The following is a 25,857-nucleotide window of genomic DNA, read 5'->3' as shown; positions in this document are numbered from 1 at the left end:
TCCCTCCCCATTCCCCCCTCCCTCATATGCCCTTGGTAATTTATACATCGTTGTTTTGTCATATCTTGCCCTATCCGGAGTCTCCCTTCCCCCCTTCTCTGCTGTCCCTCTCCCAGGGAAGAGGTCACATGTGGATCCTTGTAATCAGTTCCCCCTTTCCAACCCACTCACCCTGACGGACTCAACTACATTAACTCTATAGGTAAAGGAAGTAAGATGATGACAGAATTGATTATCCGGGTAGACTGCTCCTTGACAAAAGGAGCTTGGAGAATTAAAAACAACAACAACAAATGCACTGCCATGGAGTCCATTCTAATGCACAGTAACCTTATAGGCCAGGGCAGAACTGCCTTTGTGGCTCTGAACTGCTGGCCTTGCGGTTAGCAGCTCAACACTTGACCACTATGTCACCAAGGCCCCTAGTTTAGGAATAGTAGTGAGAAATCCCAAGTGGAGTGTGTTTAAGAGCAAAGACGAGAGGAGGAATTAGAGACCGTGGAGTTCAGGAAACTTTTTGGAGCTTAGATTTATGAGAAAACACAGAAATGGCGCAGTAGTTAGAAAGAGATATGGGGTCAAGTTAGGATTTTGGGGGGTAATTTTTAGGTTGAGAGACTTACAGTATCTCTACTTTTATTTCCCTTTATCACTCTTCTCACTATAGAGAAATCTAGTCTTTTTAACCTGCTTCTGAAGCCCAAAAGTATTTTCAGAAAACTCTGCTCTTGAGCAGGAGGTAAAAGCCACAAAGAACCCTTTGTTCCTGCTTTCTGCTCTGTCCCATCCCTCCCCTGGGGCAAGAGCGTGGCTGCTTCAATCAGAGTAAGGCCAGTGAGTGAAATTCCAACAGGGAAAGAACAAAGGCAGACATCTCAAAATGTTATCATGCCCCATTTAATTTGGGCCTTTCAGTCACTGGGATGCACCTCCTTAACCAGGACCCATATGGGCTGTGGAGCTCCTTTTCCATGCCTGCCCTCTGCCTGGCAAGACGGATAATTTCTCTACCCTAAAACTGTTTTCAAGTAGCCGGGCCAAATAGATATATATTCCTTAAACTTTAAGCATTTTAAGTTCACCTTTATAATTTCTTGCCATTTCCCCAGATCACTTAACATTTTTACTTCTTGTTTTTATGTAAGTCAACTTTTTTTTATTTAGCCGTTTTATTTATTAATTTTAAAACATTTTCCAGGGGTTTAAGTGGAGAGCAAATGTTTTGAGAATGAGGGAAATGAATGTACAAATGAGGTTTACACAATTGATGTATGTATGGATTATGATAAGAGTTGTATGAGCCCCTAATAAAATGATTAGAAATAATAATTAAAAAAAAGAAATAATAAAACATTTTATTAGCACTTCATCCACAAAAACAGTTGTTTTAAAGGGACAATGTATTTCAAAACCATTATAACTATTTTGAATATTTCATTTCATACTAATATGAGCAGTGCTCTAAATGAATGTCATCTTTAAAAGATGGGTGTCCGTAACCTGCTTTTATTGTGGTGCTGATTGAATAATGACAGGTTCCTTTCAGGTCTGGCACTGAAGCACCTTTGTGCGAATAACCAGCCATTTAAGTTTAAAGCAGCATTTACCCATCAAAGAAGGTCAGAGGGTTAGGAAGGAGGAGGGATGGAAACAGGAAACACAGGGAGGAAGTCAGTTAAGTGAAGATACATTGAGAGGATTGCAATGGGAGAGTTAAAACAAAATGCGTATGAGTGGCTGACTCTTAAGACTGATGGTCTTGATGTCTGTTCTGTGTATCTCATTTACTCCACAGCAAAAAACAAAACAAAAACAAAACCTGAATAGGATTAAAATAATAATATTGCATATTTATATGAACTTGTGGTTTAGTAACTTTAATTTTACTGTAAGGAGCCACAGTAGTGCTGTGGTTAGAGGTTGGGCTGCTAATCACACTGCTAGCAGTTCAAAACCACCTGTTGCTTCATCAGAGTAAAAGGCAGCTCTCTCTCTGCTTTTGTTAGCTGTCTCTCGTGGGAGAGATATGCCTCGGTCCTTGACTCACGAGAAGCCTGTACTGTATTCCAAGTGAGTTTTATGAAAGGTAAAGCAGTTTCAGGCTTACACAGGCACCTCAGGGCCCTTCACCCACGTGGAGGCCTGGGGCCAGAGGAGATGCTGCATGTCCCACCCCACCCCACCCCCGAGGAGCAGCTTGAGAAACAGAAGGGCCATAAGGCTCTGGATTCTGGCTTTTCAGGTCCTCCGCTGGGAGGTGTGATCCACGATCCTGGTCGACCACATTGGCTGAACTGAATTCACCTGGACCAGATGGGCCAATCCTGGTGTAACGCCCACCTAGGTGTACCACCCCTTCCTGGCCGGAAGCTCGAACCTCTGAGCATGCGCAATGGATGCCCCCGTCCCTATGCTAGCTACCTAACACTTTCATAAAAACTGACAGTCTTTGAAGCTAGAGTAGGGTTGCGATGGCTTTCTATCAATGCAATGGTCGCTGGGTGGTTCTGTGCCCTGGGAACCACTCGATGGCACACAACAACTACATCCTGTGCTGTTGCTTGGAATTGAAACTGGAATCCTCTGAGGCAGGCAGCCTGTTGGCTAGGTTGGTAGTCAGTGTTTGAAAGCAAGTTGGGCTGCTGTAGGGCCCCCACATCTCTCCCACAGGCTTCACTTTGAAATTCATCAACCAGGCAATCAAGATGCATTGATAATTACTGACGACTGGAATGTGAAAGTTGGAAACAAGGATTGGTAAATAGAAGATATGGCCTTGGTGATGGAAATTATGCCAGACATTGCATGCTAGAATGTTGCAAAATCAATGACTTATTCATTACAAATACCTTCAAAAACACAAATGACAAGGAGATTCGTAGACTTCACTGGATGGCCTACATGAGAATATAGACATGTGTGGAGAGAGGACGGAGAACTATTAAATTCGCCGCAAAGATAAACCGAGGCCAGGTCAGAAAGAAAAGGGGAAGTTTATTCTGCGCTTCCCGGGAGGGAGAGGAGAGCAGGGAAAGGGTGGAGATACGAGAGCCCTGACGAACTCCACTGGCCTCCCATTGCGGGGACCCCAGAAGTCCCGCTTTGTGTGGTGGAGAGCGAGTTTTAAGCTGGTCAGTGGGGAGGAGGGTAAAGCAATAAGGGGGGTGGGTAGAAACAACAGGTGGGCAAATAAAGAGGAAGGGGTAAGAGTTACAGCTGCAGGAGTTGTGAGCTGCTTCCATAAACATGCCAAGGCAGGGTGGTGCTTTGATCGGTTCGTTTGGGCCCGAGGTAGATGGCTCATCGATCTGTGGCCCTTTGGAATTGTTCCATAGGGGCAGGCAGGCTTCTCATGTCCTCTGACTGGTACCTGACCCAACATTACAAGAAGTCCATATCATCAGTCAGAACAAGGTCAGTGACCAATGCAGAACACACCATCAATTGCTCATATGCAAGTTCAAGTTCAAACTAAAGAAAATTAAGACAAGTCCATGCAAGTCAATGTATCCCACCTGAACTTAGAGACCATGTCAAGAACTGATTTGCACACTGATGACAGAGCACCAAACAAGTTTTGGGATGACATAAAGGACATTAGACATGAAGAAAGCAAAAGATCATTTAAACGATAGGAAAGAAAAGATTAAAATAGTTGTCAAAGAGCCGAAGCTTGCTCTGGAACACAGAGAAGCTGAAGTGAACGGAACAAACGATCAAATCAAAGAGCTGAACAGGAGGCTGCAAGGAGTGGCTCCAGAAGACAAGGTGAAGTCTCCAAATGAAGTGTGCAAAGACCGGGGTTAGACAACAGAGAGCGCCTCCCTCAGTGTTTCTCACCCAGAAGGCATCGAATAATCAGACCAGGCTCAAGTGGCAATATGGAATGATTTTGTGGGTTAAATATTGAACAAAGTAAGACGTGCCAAAGAAGATCAAAGGAATTCACGGTTTTGTACCATCAAGAATTGGTTGGCATTCGCCCTTTTCTGGAGGTAGCATCCGATCAAGAACCAGCGGTACTAAAGGAAGCATGGAGGTTGCATTGATGACATTGGCAAAAAGCAAGGCTCGGGAATTTCACAGAACACCAATAGAAATGTTACTACACATGGATATGTAGTTGTTGACACTTCATGCACATGTTATACAATTCAATAGTTCAATCATATCAAGAAAGTTGTACAGTCTTTTTTTTAGTTGTACAGTCTTTACCACAATCAATTTTAGAACTTTTTCTTCGTTGTACTCACTGTTATTCCTGTCATTATGGCAAAAATATACACAACAAAAGTCTCCAACACTTTCTACATGTATAATTCAGTGCCATTGATTATACTTTTTATGTTGTACAACCATGATTAATATCTCTCCAAATTGTTTCACCATTAAAACGAACTCAAGGCCCCTAAACAAAAACTCTTCCTTCTATGGTGAAGCCATAGGTCAGGTTTTGTTCTTCTCTGTTTTTTTAGGACCTCTCTTGATATAATATTCACACAGCATACATTCCCATAGCTAAATCGCCTTTCAAGGAGTTGTATGCCCATCATCACCATCAGTCCTAATGCTCCTGATAGGTTGTTAGGTGTCATCGAGTCAGTTCGACTCTTCAGGACGCTCTGTACAACCGAACCGCACAGCACCCAGAGCTGCGCCGGCGCCCGGCTGCTCCACTGCGGCAGCCCATCTTGGAGAGGCCCTCGCTCTCTTGTGGCTGCTCCTCTGCTTTACCCACTATGACGTCCCTCGACAGGGACTGGTCTTTCCCAATAACGTGTCTGAAGTCCGTGACATTAAGTTTCACCATCTTTGCTTCTAAGGAACATTCTGCCTGTACTTCTTCATTCAAAAGAAGAAGAAGAAATCCCAGATCTTCTGTCTATTGTAAAGGTGGAGGCCCCTCCGTGCTCTCCATGGCGGGCTTCTCGGTGAGGATTTCTGAAAGCGAGCACCCGCACCTGGGCAGCGCCGGGAATGAGCCGTGAGTTGCATGCGGTCATATTCGATGAGAATGTCTTTTATTTCCTTCTTAGAAGCCCGTCCACATATTTCTGATAATACACAGCCAAGGCTTTGGGGGTGGACTGGCACATTGCATAAAGCTGGGCCACGTGGCCACCACCCTTCACCCAGACTCGGATGTCCACACCAGCAAAATGCTCTTCATCCAGAAGCAGAACGGGTTCCTGAAGCTGGTACTGTGTGTGACGTGCGTGGCTCCATCAGCTCCCGGGGCCGCCCGTTTACCTAGATGAGCGGACCCATGGATGGCTTGGCTGGCAGCTTAGACAAGAGCTCTTCGCACCATGCAATGCTGCAACTGGAAAACGACTTCTTCCAAGACCGCTCTTTGGGCAGCCCATAGTACTTTCAATATTCTTAGCCAGCGTCATAATTCAAATTCATCATTTTTATCAGTCTTTCTTATTCAGTGTCCAACTTTCACATGCATGTAAAGCAATTGAAAGTAACATAGCTTGGGCCAGACACATTTTAGTCCTCAAAGTTCCATTCTTGCTTTTCAGCACTTTAAAAGGGACCTTGTGCAGCAGATTTACCCAATGTGACATGTTGTTTGATCTCGGGACTGCTGCTTTGGACATGTCGTCAGGAGAAACCTGTCCTGGAGAAGGACATCATGCTTGGCAGAGCAGAGGGGCAGTGAAAAGAGGAAGGCTGTCAAGGAGATGGAGTGACCCCGTGGCTGCCATGGGCACAAGCATAGGGACAGTTGTGAGGATGGGCAGCCAGGCTTTGCTGTGAGCCTGCCAGTGTTTCCTCCTGTTCTTCATCGGGTCCCTGTGGGTGGAAACAGCTGGACTGTACGCCACAAGACCTGCCCCTAGTAGAGTCGGAGCCAAGGCACAGCCTTGGTTTCCTTGAGTGTCTTTAGGACCCCACCTTATAGAGCATGTCAACCAAGCCACACCCTTTGTCTCCCTGGAGGCATCTTTCGACTTTACTAGAGGATGTGACTTAGGACACCGTCCTTCATTTTCCTTACTGGTAGGACCGACTGAGAAAAAGACAAAACCCGCCCCTCCATCAAAGCCATTCCTTGGTATCTAAGAGCTGTGTAGGGTTGCTATGAGCCCACCGTGGCGCGTGGCAGTCAGGGTTGGGGAGAAAGATTCGAGGAGCATTAGGAAGAACAGGCCCAAGATCTGTCTGAAGGTAGGGCGGGAGGGAGGTGCCAAGACCAGATGCCCCAGAGACTTGGGCATGGAGACGCAGGTGGCACTATGGAGTACCTTCTCCTCATCTTGTCCCAAACTATGGAAGTATGGGGCAGAGAGAGAGGTGGGCTGGTTTTCTGGCTCATGGAGGCAAATGCCAAGAGACTACACATGTGAGTGTTTGAGGCCTGGAGAGAGACTTGGCTGCTGGCTAAGGTGTGATGCTGCTGTGGACCAGTGACTGTGTCCTTAGTGGAACCGATGAACTTCCCTAAGAGTCACCTCAATTGTGTGGTCATTGTAAGGAATTATCGAATCAGCATAGTAATGGAGTGCCGTGGGAGGAGCAGTTGGAGTCCGACTAGGTAGAAGAATGGACCATGGAGGCACGTCTGTCTCCTGCCTTGTGGCAATGAGGGAGCCAGGAGAGGTCAGCGATGTCCCTCTCCATTGCCACTTACTGCAACAATATTTTTTTCTTTCTTTTTTTGGTTTTATTAATTATTATTATTATTATGTTTTCAATCATTTTATTAGGGACTCATACAACTATCACAATCCATACATACATCCATTGTGTAAAGCACATTTGTACATTCGTTGCCCTCATCATTCTCAAAACATTTGCTCTCCACCCAAGACCCTGATATCAGGTCCTCATTTTTCCCCTCCCTCCCCACTCCGCTCTCCTTCATGAATCCTTGATAATTTATAAATTATTATTTTGTCATATCTTGCTCTGTCCCACGTTTCCCTTCCCCCACTTTTCTGTTGTATGTTCCCTAGGGACTTGGTCACATGCAGATCCTTGAATAGGTTCCCACTTTCCAACCCACCCTCCCGATGCCCTCCCAGTATTGCCACTCACACAATATTAATAATAGCGCATATGCTGAAGGTAATTTTAAAATGGGTTCAGCAGTTTATCTATAGTAAACTGACAGAAATTCAAGCCAAATTTAGAAGATGACATGGATGGAGGGCTATCACTACTGATTTTGGCCAAATGAAGAGAATACCAGAAATAGGTTTACCTGTGTTTTATTGACTGTACAAAGGCATTAGCTTGTGAAAATCATAACAAGTTATAAGTAACATAAAATGGGAATTCTATCATGCTTTTTTGGGGACTAAATGTAGAAGCTGTACACAGTCCAAGAGGCATTCATTCTAATACAACAAGGGGATCTCTCACCCTTTCTTTTTTGTTGTTGTTCTTGTCTTATTTTAAAATTTTTTTAAATCATTTTATTAGGGGCTTATACAACTCTTATCAAAATCCATACATACATCCACTGTTTCAAGCACATTTGTACATTCATTGCCCTCATCATTCTCAAAACATTTTTTTTTTAAACAGGGGAGAGTGTGAACGCAGTCCCCCACTACCACCAATTATGCAGTGGAGTTTCCACATTTGGGGAAATCGCAGGGATCAGCACACCCGCAGTGCAATGGGTGAGCTTCGCTCTGGGAAAACCACCTTCCTCATTCTCAGAACATTTGCTCTCCACTGAAACCCCTGGCATCAGCTCCTCATTTTCCCCTCCCTCCCTGCTCCCCCCTCCCTCATGAGCCCTTGATCATTTATAATTTATTATTTTGTCATATCTTACACTGTCCGACGTCTCCCTTCACCCACTTTTCTGTTGTCTGTCCCTAAGGGAGGGGGTTATATGTAGATCCTTATAATCGGTTCCCCCTTTCTAACCCACCCTCCCAGTATAGCCACTCTCACCACTGGTCCTGGATTCCCTGTGTTTCCAGTTCCTATTTATACCAATGTACATCCTCTGGTCCAGCCAGATTTGTAAGGTAGAATTGGGATCATGAGAGTAAGGGGGGAGGGAGCATTTAGGAACTAGAGGAAAGTTGTATGTTTCATTGTTGCTACACTGCACCCTGACTGGTTCGGCTCCTCCCCGCGACCCCTCTGTAAGGGGATGTCCAGTTGTCTGCAGATGGGCTTTGGTGTCCACTCCGCACTCCCTCTCATTCACAATGATAGGATTTTTTTGTTCTGGTGATGCCTGATACCTGATCCCTTCAACACTTTGTGATCTAACAGGCTGGTGTGCTTCTTCCATGTGGGCTTTGTTGCTTCTGGCCGCTTGTTTACCTTCAAGCCTTTAAGACCCCAGACGCTGTGTCTGCTCTGCTCACAGTCCTCTGCCCGGCTCCAAGTCCGTTCTGTCTGATGTGGCAAAGCTGCCTCTGCCACTTCAGACACGAACTTCAAACGTGCCCCACTGGTGGTGGTTCTTCCTGGTGTTCCCCGATTCTCTCTCTGCCTGCTTCTGAGATGGCTCATTTGTTGTTTCTTTATTTAAGTTTTACTGGCACTTCATCCACACATCACACAATTCCATTAATGAAGAGTTGTACAATCATTACCACAATCAATTGTAGAACATTTTCTTCTTCCTTGTATTCATTGGTTTTGTATTTTTCCCCCAAGTTTGGAAAATATACACCACAAAACATTCACCAACTCAACAACTTCTACATGTGTAATAATGTGCCATTGATTATATTCTTCATGTTGTACAGCCTTTATTGATAACTTTCTCCACACTGTTCCACCACCATTAAAATACACTCAATGCCCCCTAAGCAAAAACTCTTCCTCCTTCATCCATGGCTATCGTAGCTCAAGTTTGGCTGCTACTTCTTTTTTATCTCAGTAGTTTCCTTCACATAATATTTGCATATAATACATTTCCAAAGTTAAATCACTTTTAAAGAGTTGTATATATATATCATTAAAATCAGTTCTAATGCTCCCTCCCTCCTTCACTCCCGTATTCATTGATTGCTCCCCAATTCCTCTCCTCCTCCCCAATCTCCCCCTTCCCGATAAACCATTGTATCAGTTATTGTCTCTGTACAGTTATTGTCCTGTGCTTCCTAAACTGGGAGACCTAACAGAAACAATAAAACACAAAAACGAAATGAAACAGAAAGAAAACAATAATAACAAAGATTAAAAATAAAGAGTTAAAAACAAAAGACCACCAACAATATATATTTTTTAATTTTAAAATAATTTTTATTGGGGGCTCTTACAACATTCCATACATTGATTGTATCAAGCATATTTGTACATATGTTGCCATCATCATTTCCAAAACAGTTTCTACTTGAGCCCTTGGTATAAGCTCTTCTTTTTTCCCTCCCTCCCTCCCCCACCCTTCCACCCATGTGAATCCTTGATCAATTATATGTTATTATTTCATATTTTACACTGTCCGTTGTCTGCCTTCACTCATATATTTGTTATTCATCCTCTTGGGGGACGTTATAGATCCAACCTTGTGATGGATTCCCCCTTTCTCTCCCTTACCCCTCCCCGGCCATCGCCCTACCCTCATGATATCGCTACTCTCACTACTGTTCCTGAGGGTTTTATGTCCTGAATTCCATGTGTCGAGAGAGCTCGTATCTGTACCAATGTATGTTCTCCAGTCTAGCCAGATTTTCAAGGTAGAACTGGGTCATGGTAGTGGGAGCAGGGGAAGGAAGCAGTCAGGAACTAGAGGAATGATGTGTTTCGTTGGTGATATACTGCACCTTGGTTGAATCATCCCTTCCTTGTAACCTTTCTGTTGGGGGACATCCAATTATCTAGATTGGCTTTGGGTCTCCTATCCAACCTCCCCTGTTTGCATCGATATAGTTGTTTGTTTTGGATATTTTGATACCTTATACCTGATGATACCTCACGGTCACACAGGCTGGTGTGATTCTTCTGAGTGGACTTAGTTGACACCTCCCTTAAAGGGCTGCTTGTGGGAATACAAGCCCCAGACATTATTCCAATTGATAGCCAAGCACCATCTGCTTTATTCACCACACTTTCTAAAGCGCCTTATCTTCAGTGATCTCTTCCAGAAGGCAAGTATCAGACAGGAAGATGGCTCATTCTTACAGTCAGGGGAATGTCAAAGAGAAGTAATCAATCTCTTTTATTAGTGTTTCACCTATTCACTGGTGGGAGTAAGAAACATGAATGGAAAAGCCATTTTAAGAAATTTCACTTTCTGGGGTGCTTGCAGGAGAAATGGGGAGCTAACAACAATGAACACCAGAAAAAAGAAAATGTTCTAAAATCAATTGTGGTGATGACTGTACAACTCTTACATATGATTGAACTTTTGAATTGTATGACATGTGAATTATGTCAATAGAATGGCTCTAAAATAAATAAAACTCTTCTTTAAAAAAGGAAGAAATTTCTTTTACCCACAACTGCAAAACACCTTTGTTTACTGTTGAAGAGCAAAGATGTCACTTTGAAGATCAAGTTACACCTGACTCAAGCCCTGGTGTTTTCAGCGGCCTCATATGCATGCAAAAGCTCGGTCATGAACAAGGACAAGGAAAGACCGGGCCCTTTGATTTATGGCATCGGCAAAGAACAACAAACAATCTGTCTTAGAGGAAGTACAGCCAGACTGCTCTTTAGAACAAGGATGTTATGACTTGTGTTTGTCTTATGTCTGGCTGCCAGCAGTCCCGGAGGATATCACATTTGGTTAGCAAAACAGAGGGAGCCCTCAACAAGGAAGGTTGACACAGAGGCGGTACCAGAGTGCAACATAGCACTGAATGTGAGGATGGTGTGCGACCAGGCAGCGCTGCACTGTTCTAGGGGAGAAGAGGGATCCCTGCTGATAATATAATTGACAGAGAGGTTTTTATTAAGTCTCCATCAGAACAAAGGACAAGACACAATCATCTGGATGAATATGAGGGAGAATAGGAGCAGGAGGCCATGATGGCATCTAAGGATCCGCAGAGGCATGACCACTTAAGTAAGATAGGGGAACAAAGGAAACTGTCATACAATGATTAGTGGCAGATAAGTTAATGACAGTTGGACACCACACACACACACACACACACACACACACACACGCTATAGAAACAAAAGGGACCATGACTGAGATCCACACACTATTGCAGATAATTCAGGACCCTAGTACTCCAATATTGAACTACTGAGCAAAGCTTTTCACATTGTTGGTCAATGGTCAGAAAGAACTCAGTGGGCGACATGTGGACCCAACCTATGTGGAGACTCAAAAAATGGATTTAGGGCTCCCACGGTCAATTGTAGGCTTTCACACACCTAGTGCTCAGCATTTAAGCTTGAATACAGTCCATTGGGTCTCCAAGAGCCAGAAGTGACTACATGACACCTAACAAGAGAGGTGGGCCAACCTGGGGGGAAAGAATGAGTGGAACAAAACTGAGACAGTTAACGTTTATTGTGCCAACATGACCAATGAACACATGTAGAATTAACTGAAGGGCGGAGAGATAAATGGCTCCGTGAGCCTCTCCTCTCTTGTCTCTTGCTCTTTGACCATCAGACCAGTGTGCGACTGCCTTGCTTGTTCTGTGCCTCAATTTGCAAGCTACACTACCTGTGGGACACCTAACCCGTGGACTGTGTCACTGTAATTTGAGGTTCTTCAAGACCTGCTTCACCACACCATTGGAATTTACATCTCCTGAGCTGGGGACTGTCGGGCTCTGTCATCTGACTGTTGGTGACCTACCTTGCTGTTTGCTGCCTGTGGCTGGATAGCCTGAATTGCTCTAGAGGACTTCATGGCAGACTTGAAGGACTTGAAGGAGAACAGGAGCAACTGTCTCACGGGAGTGAGTTGCATTGAGCCATTTGTACTGCTTTATGATTTAATTAACAGTTTATTTTTTATGTTATTTATCTATCTGTACAAATATAATATATATAATTATTAGCGTTCCGGTTTTATTTCTCTGGAGAACCTTGTCTAACACAAAAACCTAACTGTGAACCGGAGATTTCCCTGCAGAGGACTGGCTTATTCCTGACTCATCAGCTAAGCCCCTTCCTCTGTGAAGAAGAGAGACTGGTTTTACAGCTCAGTGTGCACCTGGGAATGGCATTCCTGCCTGCCACCCTCCTCTCATCTGGGCTCTCCCTCCAGTCCCTTTACTCTTCATACTTCATGCAATCACCTTGTGATATCTTTGTCTTCGTCCTCATAAACTTCCCATCACTGTCCATGATCTAAGAATGTTTTTAAATACTCTAACATATTACCATTAGAAGAGATTCACTCAGTGTACAATGGGAATTAACTTCCAAGAGAAATAAAAATTAAATCATTGGTATACACATTGAATTAACAATCTTACTAGATTCAAAAATCTTAAGCTTTTGAATTAAACCTGAAAGTTGTCATGTCAGAGTTTTAAAAAATGATATTAAGTGGTAATACATATGTGCTTAGTACCATGAAGCCATTTGTCTAACCGTATCAATTAATATAGGACTTGATTTTAGGTGTCCCAAAAGCAACAGGACAGTTTTTAAATGTTAATGTTGCTTAAAAATAAAATTAAAAGGGAGCAAAGCTTGTACATGCAAAATTGTTGGTGGCTTGAGAAAGTGAATGCTAGCGGGCTTCAACCAGCTCCCTGGATATATACATTTCAGGTACTGCTGCCATTCCTGTGACATGATAAGACAAGGAATTTTCCATCAAAGTCTTTTAAATGTTATCTAGGAAAAAATAAGATGGCTTTCCACCATAAAAAAGAAAGAAAGAAAAAAGGAGACCTGTAACCTGAAACTGAAACCACTGGCTCCAAGACTGACAGCCAGGTGTCAAGGGGCAGAATCTGGGTCTCTAATAGCATTCTTGAGGGGAGGGGGAGGATGGCTGGTTTCCTGGGTTGTGAAATACCCCAACCTGCCTCTCACCGCCCAAAGGAGGAAGCACAAAATCTTGGCACACACTGTCCAATCTGCCTGCAGCTTTGCCCTCCATGCACTAAGCATTGAAGGTTACCAACCCTCCTAGATTCCTAGATCCCTTCCCGGGTCCCTCGGGCTTCCAGAACCATTGCATACCGTGACCTTGGGCACTGCAGGGGTCAGACCTGGCTCGCACCTCCCTGGTCCCTGTGGGCCACACAAGGACCTTTCCCTCCCTGCACCCTGCCTGAGCGGCCCGTCCACACCTGCCCCTGAGCGCCGGGCCTCCGAGCCCACGCGGCCTGCGCTCCCCCTCGGGGATGCGCGAGCCCGGTGCTGCCAGCGCCGGCGTCCCCTCCCGCGGTCCCCGGCGGGCGGCAGGCGGAGGCCCCAGCGGCCGGGCGCCGCGGCAAGGAGGGAGGCGCGCGCGCAGCACGGAGCTTTAATCTGTCACCGCGCCTCGAGCGCGCGCGGCTCCAGCACGAAGGGCCCGCCGCCGGCGCCCTGGCGCTTGTGCAGCTTCCTCTGCCAGGGGCGCGGCGGGGCGGCGGCCTCCAGGTTGGCATCGGGGTCCCCCTTGCTCTCCAGCAGGTGCAGGCGCGCCGTGGTCTCGGTCAGCATGTCCATGAGCAGCTCCAGCTGCAGTTTCAGGTAGTTGTTCTCCTCCAGCAGCATCTGGTTCCGGACCTCCTGCACGTGCTCCCTCACGCCGGCGCCCCGGGGCCTGGGCAGCCGCTCGGGCTGCCCCTCGGTGGCCCAGCGGCCGCGGCGGAACACGAAGGCCTCGTCGCTCAGGCGCGTGCGCGGCGCGCCGTAGCAGAGGCCCAGCTCGGCCTGGCGGGTACAGTGGTCCAGCAGGTAGAAGGTGGACATGGAGGAGATGCGGCGCAGTGGCGGCCGCCGCGGCGAGAAGCGTCGGGAAAAGTGGTCGGCCCAGAACTGGCGCAGCTGCTCCCACAAACGGCCAGCATGGCCCAGGCTCAGGTCCCTGAAGCCCTCCACAGCGGGATCGCGGCCAGCTGTGTTGGGTGTGCTGTAGGCCGGGGGCGACCTGTGGGGACACGGGCGACCTGGGCCACGCCCCTGCTTCGGGAGCCAGAATGCCGAAGGCGAGCCAGGGGCCCTGCTGCGGGGGAGGAGTGTGTGTCAGAGGCCCAGAGAGCAAGCCCCAGACGGTCCCCACACCCCCGAAGGCTTCCAGGACCAGGCTGGCCCTGGCTGTTTGGGCGTAGAGCTGACCGCTCAAGCCATGCCTGCACATTCTCACCAGCTGCAGGCTGGCTGAGACCACCTTTCCCCAAGGCCCATGGATGGGCTGGGTACAGAGGTCTTGTAGACAGGGCGGTCGAGGGACTGAACAAGAGCGTGGATGTAGAGTTGGGTGGGGTGATAGGCTGGCCTAGAAGAGGAGGGAGCTACAAAGGTGATCCTGTTGTCTGAGAAAGGGGGCTAAGAATTCTTTCCAAAACTCCTCTCGCCCCTCCCCCGTGGAGAGTGAGAAAGGAAAGAATTAGGGCAGGGTTCCCCTGTCATGACTCCTTTGATTCAGTACTTGCCCTCATAGCTCAGTGGGGAGAGGCTGGGTGGCACTATCCCCACATCTAGGTCAAGGGGATCCTCTCTGTAGGCCCACAAAGGACCGAAGAGGTAGAACCAGGCCCACCCTTGACGTTAGGTCTTCTCGGAGGTTCCTTCCCGCAAATTGTGACTGCTTGCTGTGCCTTACCTGGGAGATGTGGTGGCACTGCCAAGCTGCTGTCCCAGTCCTGGCCCCATCTCAAAACCACTCAGCTCTGGCCCAGCAGCTGTGTCATAATGCCTCCAACCCGGCCTGGCAGAGGTGCTGGCAGCCGAGCTGTAAAACAGACTCAGTCACTCACTGCATTTCCTGAGTGCCTCCTGTGTTCCAGACACTGTTCTCAGGGAAGAAGACAATCCCTCTTCAAGCTAGCTTACTTGTGCAAGGACAGCATGCTCCAGAGGAACCCAGGGGCTGGGGCGTGCCTTATAAGCACAGCTTCAGAAAGGAGTTTGTTTTAGGGTGTGAACAAGAAAATGTAGAGTTTATAGATCAGGTTCCCTAGAAGCTGAGCCTAAGATGGGATTTTAAAAAATAATCCATCATCTTACTGGGGTCTGTTACAACTCTTATAACAATCCACACATCAATCACATCAAGCACATTTGTACATATGTTGCCATCATCACCTTGAGCCCTTGGTATCAGCTTCTCTTTTTCCCTCCCTTCCCCACCCTCCCACCTTCGTGATCCCTCGATAAATGATAAATTATTATTATTTTCATATTTTACATTGTCCACTGTCTCCCTTCACCCACGTTTCTGTTGTTCGTCCTCCTGGTGAGGAGGGGGGTCGTTTAAAGTGCATTATTGCTGAAGTGCTTGCAGGAGAAGAGTGAGGGAGGCAGGACGGGGGGTGGGGGTGGGGGGGTGGGGAGGGGCAGAGGTGGGACTAAACAAAACACTGGAGACTAGCCTCAGCCTGATCCCAGGAGGGAGCTCTGAGCACAAATCTCACTGCAGAGTTGGCCTTCCCTAAGGCTAAAAGGCCAGCCTTTTGCACGCTCCCCACCACCTTTTCAATTAATCATTGGCTGGGCATCTGTGAGTTCTAAACACTTATGAGACCGGTGGAGTGGGTGCACTACCAGTGAAAGAGATCTGGGTGTGGCACTGAGAGCATGGAAAAGAAGAAAGAGAATGGAGAATGGATCACAAAACTGAAATGAGCATGCGGGGTTGTGATATGAACAATGGAAATAAAGCAGAAATAGAGAAAGTAAGGCAGGGTGAAGGTAGGAACTAGACACGATGCTCAAGGAAGCCACAGCACCCATGCTGAGCCCGACTGAGCAAGCGGATAAAACCCCAGTCGCTTGAAGATTTGGCAGGACAGAGTTTGGCATGTGGAGAGTGCACCCTGTGTTGGAGCAGCAAAAGGGAGAAAGAAAAAAAGTCTGCGTTGCTGGCCGGGCTTACCCCAGTCGTCTGCCATCACGTTTACTTTTACTTTGGATTCCTGTCACCAAAAGAGGGTTGGGCCTCTTGGGAACCAGCCCAGTCAACCGAGCCCAACAGTGTCCACATGCAGCTCCAGAGGAGTGCACAGTCAGGGCCAGGCCCGCAGGGGAGCACCAGCTCCGGGGCACTTTTCTCTCTCTCTCTTTTTTTTTTTTTTGCTAACAGTCTTATCAAAGTTTATATTGCAGTAATGTATGATTTAAAAGGGGTAATTTGATACACAAAGTCAATAACATAAGATGGTGAAAGTGTCCATTACTTCCAGAAGGTCCTCTTCTTCCACCACCATAGATTAATTTGCCTTTGGTAGAATTTTATAGGAGTGAAATTCTCCCACACTTCCCTCCTCCGTTACTTCTTTCAGCATAATTTGAGATTCTTGTTGCATGAATAGCTCATCAAGAGTTTATTTCTGTTTATTGATGAGGATTAGTCCATGGTATGGAAATAACCTCAATTGATTTTTCTATTCACTATTGAAGGAACTGTGTCTGTTTCCACTTTGAGGAAACAAAGCTTATTACAAATAAAACTTTGGAACATTAGTTTGCAAGTCTAGGTGGGTATACACTTCATTTTTCTTGAGAAAATATTTAGTAGTGGAATGGCTGGGTCATATGATGAGTGTAGGTTTAACATTTTGTGGTAGTTATATAATCGTTTGTCAATTTGAGGATTAAGAGTGTGGGGGTGGAGTCTAGCCTGTCGATCAAGATATAACCAATGAGACTTCTGTGTGGGCATGGCCTTCTCCTGAGAACTCTGGGAAATCTGGTTTTTCCTCCTTGGAGGAGGGAGACACTCTCACTAGTCACTCCCCAGGAGACTTTGTAGCTGACAACACAACTGCACTAGTGCCCTGACCTGGAGAAGCTACATGGAGACCTCTGACAGTGCTGAGATGCTTTCAGTGCCACTGGACCCACAAGACTTAGCACCCACGAGCCTGTGATTGTCCTGCATTCGGCGGCATTGCATGTGTTTCATGAGTCTGAAGAGGACTTAACAGATTGGTATCAGACATATGAGCTAATATCAGACTTATGGACTCGATCTGGATTGGGCTGGGATGTTTTCTCAATATTCAACTGCTCTTGTATATAAACTTCTTTCTTATTTGCACGTTTATGAATTAGTTTCTCTAGTCTACCCATACTAACAGACATTTTAAGAAGTGGAAAAACTTCTTACCTTGGAAACCCTATAGGGTATTTCTCTTCCTCCCTATGATTTGGATTGACTGATGGCAGTGGATATTTATATATATTTAAGCAATGAATGAGATTTCCTGTTCCACTACATTCTCACCGACACCTGGTATGGTAGACCTTTTTAATGAGCTTGTGGTTGCATCTTGCTGTGGCTTTTACTTGTCCTTCCATAATGATTAATGATGTTAAGCACTTTTTTGGGTAGACTTATTAGTCATCCAGTTTGGTGAAGTGGCTGTTCAAATTTTTTGGACATTAAAAAAATTGTATTGCCTTATGGAATTACAGAAGCTGTTTAATGCTAGATATAAATCCATTGTCAAATATGCTTTACAAATATTTCTCAAGTTGGTAGTTTACCTTTTTTTCATTTTCATAACTGTGTTGGGGAAGCAAAAGTCTTAAAATCTAATTTATCAATTTTTTTATAGCTTTTGTATTTTTGCTAAAGAATTCTTTGCCAAACCCACCTCTAAATTTTCTCATAGAAATTGTTATAGCTTTTAGCTTTCACATTTAGGTTTATCCTATATTCTGAGTTATTTTTTGTTTATGGTGTAAGGTAGGGATTAATTTATTTTTTTCCATATCAATGTCAAATTGACCCACCACCATTTATAAAAATGGCTAACCTTGCCCACTAATTGCAGAAGTGTCTGTTCGTTATGTGAAGATGTATATATGGGGGTCTGTTTCAGGCTCTCTACTTTCCCTCCTTTGCCTTTTTATCTGTCCTTGCACCAATACCACATTTTCTTTATTATTGTACAATAAGTTCTGGTGTATGGTAGTGTGGATTTTCCAGCACTAGTCTTTAAGATTGCTTTAGCTTTCTAGGTCTTTTAGAATTACTGTACATACTCTAATATAAGCCAACTCAAGTATAAACTGAGGTACCTAATTATTACCTGGGAAACCAGAAAAACTGATTGACTCGAGTATAAGCCTAGGGTGAAAAATGCAGGATGTGAATTAACACAGAGACCAGAGGGGAGAGATGGAGCGCAGCCACAGACACATCCTTACCTGTTCAGCCGCCGGCAGTGTCAGCGGGGCTTTGAATGAACAGCGGAGGAACGCAATCACCTGCGAGATGCTGCACATCACTGGGGTACCACTGACACGTGTATAAGCCGAACCCCAGTTTTTCAGCACATGATTTATACACAAGTATATACAGTAGAGTGTCAATTTTCACAAATAGTCATAGGCACTGTTTGGAGCTCCTTTTTCCTGTTATTAGTCAAAGCCCAAATCATCAGAAGGTTGTTATATGGCGTGCAATCAGAACCTAGGGTCGGGGAAAGGAGACTCTCAACAACAAAACCAAACTCACTGCCATTGAGTTGACTGCGACTCATTAGACTCGGGAGGTTTCTGAGACTACAGTGGTTCTCGACCTTCCTAATGCTGCGACCCTTTAATACAGTTCCTCACGTGGTGGTGACCCCCAGCCATAAAATGATTTTTGTTGCTACTTTATAACTGTAATTTTGCTACTGTTATGAATCGGGCAACCCCTGTGAAAGGGCTGTTCAACTGACCCCCAAAGGGGTCGCAACCCACAGGGTAAGCAGTGAATTTATTGTTGAAGTATATACACAAATTTATGCAGTCAGGGCAGAGGCTGTGGATAATTCATACTTCCAATTAGGAGGGAGAAGTCTCTCCATTTTGTAGTATCAAGCCAATTGGAAAATTCGATTCTCAATCAGGATCAGCAGGAATTTAGCCTCCTTATCCTTTCTGTTCCTCTCCAGATGCTTGCAAACAGCCACAGGCATCTTCATCAAATAATAGAGATCTTCAGGAAGATTAGGAGCAAGTCCTGGGGATATTTAAGGATTCTCGGGATTTTATTGCCTGTCACAAAACGCACCATGTGACTCTCAGGAGTACACCAATTTGGGAAGGAGTCAGGTCCTTCTTGGCCTGATCTGCTCCTTCATGTCATCACAGGACATCAACTTCAGCCAGGTGGGGACGCTGAGAAGATAGGCAGAGCCCACTGGGACAGGCCGTTCCAGGGAGTATGAGTGCGACTCATGATGGCGGCCTTCAGGCAGAGAAGAAAAGTGGAACCCTAGCTCTCTACCAGAGTAGAAAGGCTCCTCTTTCTCCCGAGGAGCAGCTGGTGGTTTGGAACTGCTGACCTTGTGGGTAGCAGCCCAGTGCAAAACCTACTACACTCTTTGAAGGGGAGTTGGGGAAATATTTGAACCAAGTCAATGTTTTCCTGTCTCTCTCATTTCAAATATATTAAAGCTACTTTTAATTAAATCATGGTATTTCAAGGAGATCAAGGGCAACCCTCAGGAATGGTACACACCAATATTCAAATCTGTGGATTTCCAAAAAGACAAAGCCATAAAGCCCGAAGAAGGCATGATTTGCTGCTTTGAACAGAAATAGTTGAAATGGGAAGCAGAGACATGGAGGGAGTAAAATTTGGAAATATATATATTTTAAAATATAATCATTTTATTGGGGGCTCGTACAACTCTTATCACAATCCATACATACATCCGCTGTGTCAAGCACATTTGTACATTTGTTGCCATCATCATTCTCAAAACATTTGCTTTCTACTTGAGCCCTTGGTAGCAGCTCCTCATTTTCCCCCTCCTTCCCCGCTCCCCCTCCCTCATGAGCCCTTGATAATTTATAAATTATTATTCTTTTGTCATATCTTACACTGTCCGACGTCTCCCTTCACCTATTTTTCTGCTGTCCATGCCCCAGGGAGGAGGTTATATGTAGATCATTGTGATCAGTTCCCCCGTTCTACCTCACCCTCTCTTCACCGTCCCAGTATCGCCACTCACACCACTAGAACTAAAGGGGTCATCTGCCCTGGATTCCCTGTGTTTCCAGTTCTTATCTGTACCAGAGTACATCCTCTGGTCTAGCCAGATTTGTAAGGCAGAATTGGGATCATGACAATGCGAGGGCAGGAAGCATTTAGGAACTAGAGGAAAGTTGTATGTTTCATCATTGCTACACTGCACCCTGACAAACTGAAATTTGGAAATACTTGACATGTTAAAATATTACTCCTACGGTAAAGCTAGAATTTGTTTTGAATGAGACAAGAATAAGTAAATAAACTATCTGAGTTAGGGTTTTAACGAAAAAGGAACCTAAAATTTGAAAATTGAAATGGGTCTTAGACATGTCTACAAATATGAATTATATTTTTGCTTTTGAGGAGATTAAATGAAAACAGAATTTAAAGGTGCACAATCTGAAAGTAGTGGTTTCTTTGAGAGACTGTATCCCAGTGCACTCACAAAAAGCATTACATTTGGAGCCAGCGAGGGAGGAAGGGTCAGGTTTCTGAGTCGAAGGACATTTGTTAGATACTCACTGCCATCAAGTCAAGTCTGACTCATAACGATCCTATAGAATGGGATAAAACCATCCCTCTGGCTTCCCAAGAAAAGGAAGACCTAAATATGAATTTTCATTTCTTTATACCAAAAGGCCGTTTTTCCTTCAGTCACTGATAGGTGTGAATGCCGCTGGCTCTCTTCCTCCTGGGAACCAAGAGGAATGTTTGCAAAACAAAATAAAATCTTGTTTTCTCCCATCACCATTTCAATCCAGCTTCTGAGCTATTCTGTCAGTGCATTTGCACACACAAATTCCAAAGAGCATCCATCGAACTCAATTTTCCAGAAACAGCGAGGCATTCCCCATGCTAATCAAAAGATGAAAAATCCCTATTCGTATTAGATTTGTTTGAGAGAGTAATCCAGACATACGGAGCACTAGACATCCACAGTTATAAAGAACGCACACACGTCACTTGGAATCTCCATTTTCTGCTGTCGGTTATTTTCTCCCTTTCCTATGAGATGCCTTTTTAGGAAGAGCAAGTTCAGCAAGTTTAGCAAGTTTAGCAGGTAAGAAGGCCCTTCCCCTCTATGGCTCATCTTTGACTTGAACTTTGTCTTCTTTAGCCTCCGTTTGGTTCTTTCTTGTGGGCTTGGTGACAGGAGTGAGACGCAGAACACAGAGGTGGTAGCACCAGAGGCCTTTCATGATCCGTGGGTTGCTACGGCTCCCAAGCTGTTGTTGCAGGTGCCATTGAGTCAGTTCCACCTCAGAGTGACCCCATGCACAGCAGAATGAAACCCTGCCTGGTCTTATACCATCCTCACAAGGTGTTACCATGTGTGAGTCCATTGTTGCAGCTATTGCATCAGTCCATATTATTATGTCCTCTTCTTCACTGGCTCTCCACATTCCCAAGCATAATGTCCTTCTCCAGGGACGGGGCCCTCTGACAGCATGTCCAAAGAATGTGAAATGAAGCTTGCCATCCTAACTTCTAAGGAGCACTCTGGCTAGTGTTCCCTAAAATTAGAGCAATGGCTGTTCTTTGAAGTTGAAAATACTGCATGAAAGTGTTTGCATTGTGTTTTAATTTTAGGAAATATGAAAAAGTTTAAAGAATGTTCCCACTGAAGGATTATCATCTTGGTAGGTCTTGATCAAGAGCAATGTAACCAAGAGGAATTACTGAAACCCAAATGAAGGCTGAGCATGACAATAGGACAGGAGGTAAATAAAAGGAACTAGAAGAAAGAACTAGTAGACAAAGGGCATTTATAGAGGTCCAAATACAGGCATGTACAGATGTAAATATATTTATAAATGATGATGGGTAAATAGATCTATGTGCATATATTTATAGGTTTAGTATTAAGGTTACAGATGGACATTGGGCCTCCACTTAAGCACTCCCTCAGTGCAAGAACACTTTGTTCAATTAAACTTGCATTCCATGATACTCACCTTCCCAACACGATCGCTGAAGACAAATAGGTGCATAAGAAAATGTGATAAAGAAAGCTGATGGTGCCCGGCTATCAAAAAAATATAGCATCTGGGGTCTTAAAAGCTTGAAGGCAAACAAGCGGCCACCTAGTTCAGAAGCAACAAAGTCCACACGGAAGAAGCACACCAGCCTGTGTGATCATGAGGTATCAAAGGGATCAGGTATCAGCCATCAAAGAACAAAAAATATCCTTGTGAATGAGGGGGAATGCAGAGTGGGGATCCAAAGCCCATCTGTAGGCTATTGGACATCCCCTTACAGAGGATCATGGGGAGGAGATGAGCCAGTCAGGGTGCAGTGTAGCACTGATGAAACATACAACTTTCCTCTAGTTCTTAAATGCTTCCTCCTCTTCCCCACAATTATGATACCAATTCTACCTTACAAATCTGGCTATACACTAGTACAGATAGGATATACACTGGTACAGATAGGAACTGGAAACACAGGGAATCCAGGACAGATGAACTCCTCAGGACCAGAGGTGTAAGTGGCAGTACCGGGAGGGTAGAGGGAAGGTGGGGTAGGAAGGGGGAACCGATTACAAGGATCTACATATAACCCCTTCTCTGGGAAATGAACAACAGAAAAGTGGGTGAAGGGAGATGTCTGAAAATGTAAGACAAAATAATAATAATAATTTATAAATTAACAAGGGTTCATGAGAGAGGAAGAGTTGGAGGGAGGGGGAAATGAGCTGATATCAAGGGCTCAAGTAGAAAGCAAATGTTTTGAATATGATGATAGCAAGCAGACATGCAAATGTGCTTGACTCAATGGGTTGATGTATGGATTGTGATAAAATTGTACGAGCCCCAATAAAATGATTAAAACAAAAAAAGGATTACCATCTTATAACCAGAAACAAGATTTGAGGGCCTGTCTCTAGTTGTGAATTGTAAGGCTAATGCAAGAGGAAGTTCTGGGGGAGATCTGGCAGAAAATTACTGTACTTCTGGGTCTGGGGTTTTAGCATACTCCACTTCATGTCAATTCAGTTCTCTCTGGCAGAGAAGCGCTGCTTTTCATAGCTGGGAACTACCATGCCATCCATGTTGTGCAAGTGTTACAAAGCTCTTTTAACTCTGGCATATGCCCTAAGGGAACTCCAGTTAGCCAGTAAGCCTCTCAGCCCAAGGTACTTAACTCTAGTTCCATGGAATGGCAACGCTGCTCCTAGGCAAATATCCAAGAGGCACCTGCTCTGTGAACATGCCTCCTGCCTGAAGGCACTCGGCTTTCTTACTCCAGGATGAGAAGCCCACCACTGCTCTATCTCCTGCTAGCCTCTTGGTTCTGCTTCTCTGCCTCTCCTCCTCATCTCTTGCCATCCACGGTGTCTTAGTGCTCTGTTTCTTGCGTTCAGGAGGTTCAGAGCAAGGAGCATGGGTCTACAGGACATGCTCCACTCCTGGCTCTTTTTCTGGATGATTCCTGGATGATTCTGAGATCCCCCTTTCTGCTTCTGAGAAGGCTTATTTAGAACGTAGTGTGATGGCAAAATGAACCAGTTTTCATGTTAAGGCTCCATAAACCTTATCTCCATGTTCCCATCCCACAAAGGTGCCATGTACCTTATTTAGGGGTAAGCTAGCCAATTCCCTTGTCGCTTGCTATTGAGTTGGCTCTAATTCATAGCAACCCTATAGACAATAGAACAAAACCCCGCCTCATCCTGTGTCATCCTTACAACTGTTATTAAGTTTGAGTTCATTATTGCAGCCACTGTGTCAGTCTGTCTTCATCAGGGTTTTTATTTTTGCTCACCTCTGTCAAGTATGATGTCCTTCTCTAGGCACCAGTCTTTCTTGACAACACGCCCAAAGTACAGGACAGGCAAGTTCATCGCCCTTACTCCTAAGGAGCATTCTACTGTACTTTCTCCACAACAGGTTTGTTTGTGCTGCTGCGAGGGCCACCAACACCTCACATGTGCATAATACTATTCAAACGGTTGGTAGGGATTACAAAGACTGTGGCTGAAAGGGGGACTGCATCACAGGCCACACACTGGCTTCTCTAGAGTCATGCCTTTCATATGCGAAGGGTTAACTTCCCCTCACTTAATCACTTTAATTTTAAACACACCCATGAAAATATCTAAGGAAAAAAAATATCTAAAGCAGCCACTTCATGTCTTTATCTCTCCTTATATATTTTTAAACATTTATTATGAATTGAGAGTTAGTACATATATCATTCCATAGTTCAATCAGGTCAAGCAGTATTGTACAATTGCTACCACAAACAGTTTCTAAACATTATTTTTCTTCCTAGACATCTTGATATTGCCTCCTTTTCACCTCCCCCCCACCATCGTACCTTATTCCCCTGCCCCCGAAACCCCTATTTTATCTGCTGTCCCCATAGGTTCATCAATCCTGGGTTTCATATATACTGAACAACAGAAAGACATATAACACACCTTCAATGGCATAACACATATGATATAAACCCCAATATGAACAAACAAAAATAAAGAAAATGTTGAAAACCAGATCAGGTCCAGCGTGTATCAGAGGGGCATCAACTGACAAAGTTTTAACTGTTCAAGAAAGGTTTATCCCTTTGATATTCTGTACTCATCGCTCCAGTGCCCCCTGTTTAGTAACTACCGTCCTCCCGTCTCTCAATATAGAGGGAGATCACCGGAGGCTTGTTTCCTATGTTGTTCCCACCAATGACTCTCGGGCTCCCACTGTCACCTAGCGCCTTCTGCAAACCAGAGTCTCACAATTTAGGCTCTGATATCAATCCCTCCTTCGAATTATATGATTTATAAGCCATCAGATTATATAATTCTGATGGTGTGCTTTTTCCATGTAGACTTAGTTGACATCTCACTTAGATAGCTGTTTGTTTGGGGAACAAGCCTTTAAAACCCCAGATGCTATTTATTTTATTTTTTTAACTTTAAACATTTTATTAGGGGCTCATACAACTCTTATCACAATCCATACATATACATACATCAATTGTTTAAAGCACATCCATACATTCTTTGTCCTAATCATTTTCAAAGCATTTGCTCTGCACTTAAGCCCTTTGCATCAGTTCCTCTTTTTTTCCCCTCCCTTCCCGCTCCCCCTCCCCCAAATGCTATTTTATCTGATAGCTGGGCACCATCTTCTATCTTCAACACAATTTGCTATAGCACCCATATTTTCTGTGTTCCCTTCCTGAGGGCAAGTATCAAGCAGGGCCATGATGTAAGAACTAAATGTTCTTAAGTTCTAAGTTGGAGCTAGGATTTAAGAACAAATACTGTATATATTCATGTATAAGCCAAGTTTTTTCAGTACATTGTTAATGCAGTTTTTGTGGTACAATTAGGTGCTTCAGCTGATATTCGGGTCGGCTTATACTCAAGTATATACAGTAGTTAAGAATTTAAGAACAAGTAGTTCTTAAATTGGAGCTAGGGTTTAGTGTGAGCCCCAAACCCATTCTTGGATCTATGTTTTGTTTTTAATTTTTTAATCTGCCGTGGCTTCCTTTCAAAACCTCCTTGTTAATTTATGGTAGAGTCTATCGATCATCCCCCTGGAACATAACGATCTTCCATTAATATTGTCTTTGATTAGCCCCTGTGTGTTAGTCTGGGTGGACTAGAGAAACAAATCCAGGGAGACTCATATGTGTGTAAGAAAGAGCTTTATATACAAGAGAAGTTGAACATTGAAAAAACAAACACCTTAGTCAAGTCCATAAGTCTAATATCAGTCCATATGTCTGATACTAATATATAAAGTCCTCTTCAGACTCACAAAACATGCAATAATGCCGAATGCTGAAAGATCACAGGTCAGTGGGTGGGAAGTTTTGTGGCTCCA

General features: G+C 44.6%; 1 protein-coding gene, 1 non-coding gene and 1 pseudogene across 2 annotated transcripts; all 3 read right to left on the bottom strand.

The window, feature by feature from the left end:
* Positions 1-7,536: 7,536 nt before the first annotated feature.
* On the bottom strand, positions 7,537-7,702 carry LOC142441816 (U1 spliceosomal RNA). Its single transcript, XR_012783142.1, has one exon. It is a non-coding gene; the product is annotated as a U1 spliceosomal RNA (small nuclear RNA).
* Positions 7,703-13,380: 5,678 nt separating this feature from the next.
* On the bottom strand, positions 13,381-14,706 carry CBY3 (chibby family member 3). The gene is made up of 2 exons (XM_075542756.1): positions 14,657-14,706; positions 13,381-13,981 (listed from the first exon to the last, which is right to left on the bottom strand). The coding sequence occupies exons 1-2, from the start codon at positions 14,704-14,706 to the stop codon at positions 13,381-13,383; spliced, it is 651 nt and encodes a 216-aa protein (XP_075398871.1).
* Positions 14,707-18,788: 4,082 nt separating this feature from the next.
* Positions 18,789-19,228, bottom strand: LOC142441177 (small ribosomal subunit protein uS15 pseudogene; annotated as a pseudogene).
* Between the last annotated feature and the right edge of the window lie 6,629 nt (positions 19,229-25,857).

The sequence above is a fragment of the Tenrec ecaudatus genome, chromosome 2, assembly GCF_050624435.1.
Source record: "Tenrec ecaudatus isolate mTenEca1 chromosome 2, mTenEca1.hap1, whole genome shotgun sequence".
Taxonomy (NCBI): Eukaryota; Metazoa; Chordata; class Mammalia; order Afrosoricida; family Tenrecidae; genus Tenrec; species Tenrec ecaudatus.
Note: the sequence above shows the minus strand (reverse complement) of the source record. Positions and strands in the feature narration are given on the sequence as shown.

Bases quoted from the DNA above. Each gene is read 5' to 3' on its own strand.
- CBY3 (XM_075542756.1), bottom strand. From the start codon at position 14,706: ATGGGGCCAGGACTGGGACAGCAGCTTGGCAGTGCCACCACATCTCCC. The intron at 13,982-14,656 runs GTAAGGCACAGC...GTGTCCCCACAG, and splicing joins AGTGCCACCACATCTCCCAG to GTCGCCCCCGGCCTACAGCA.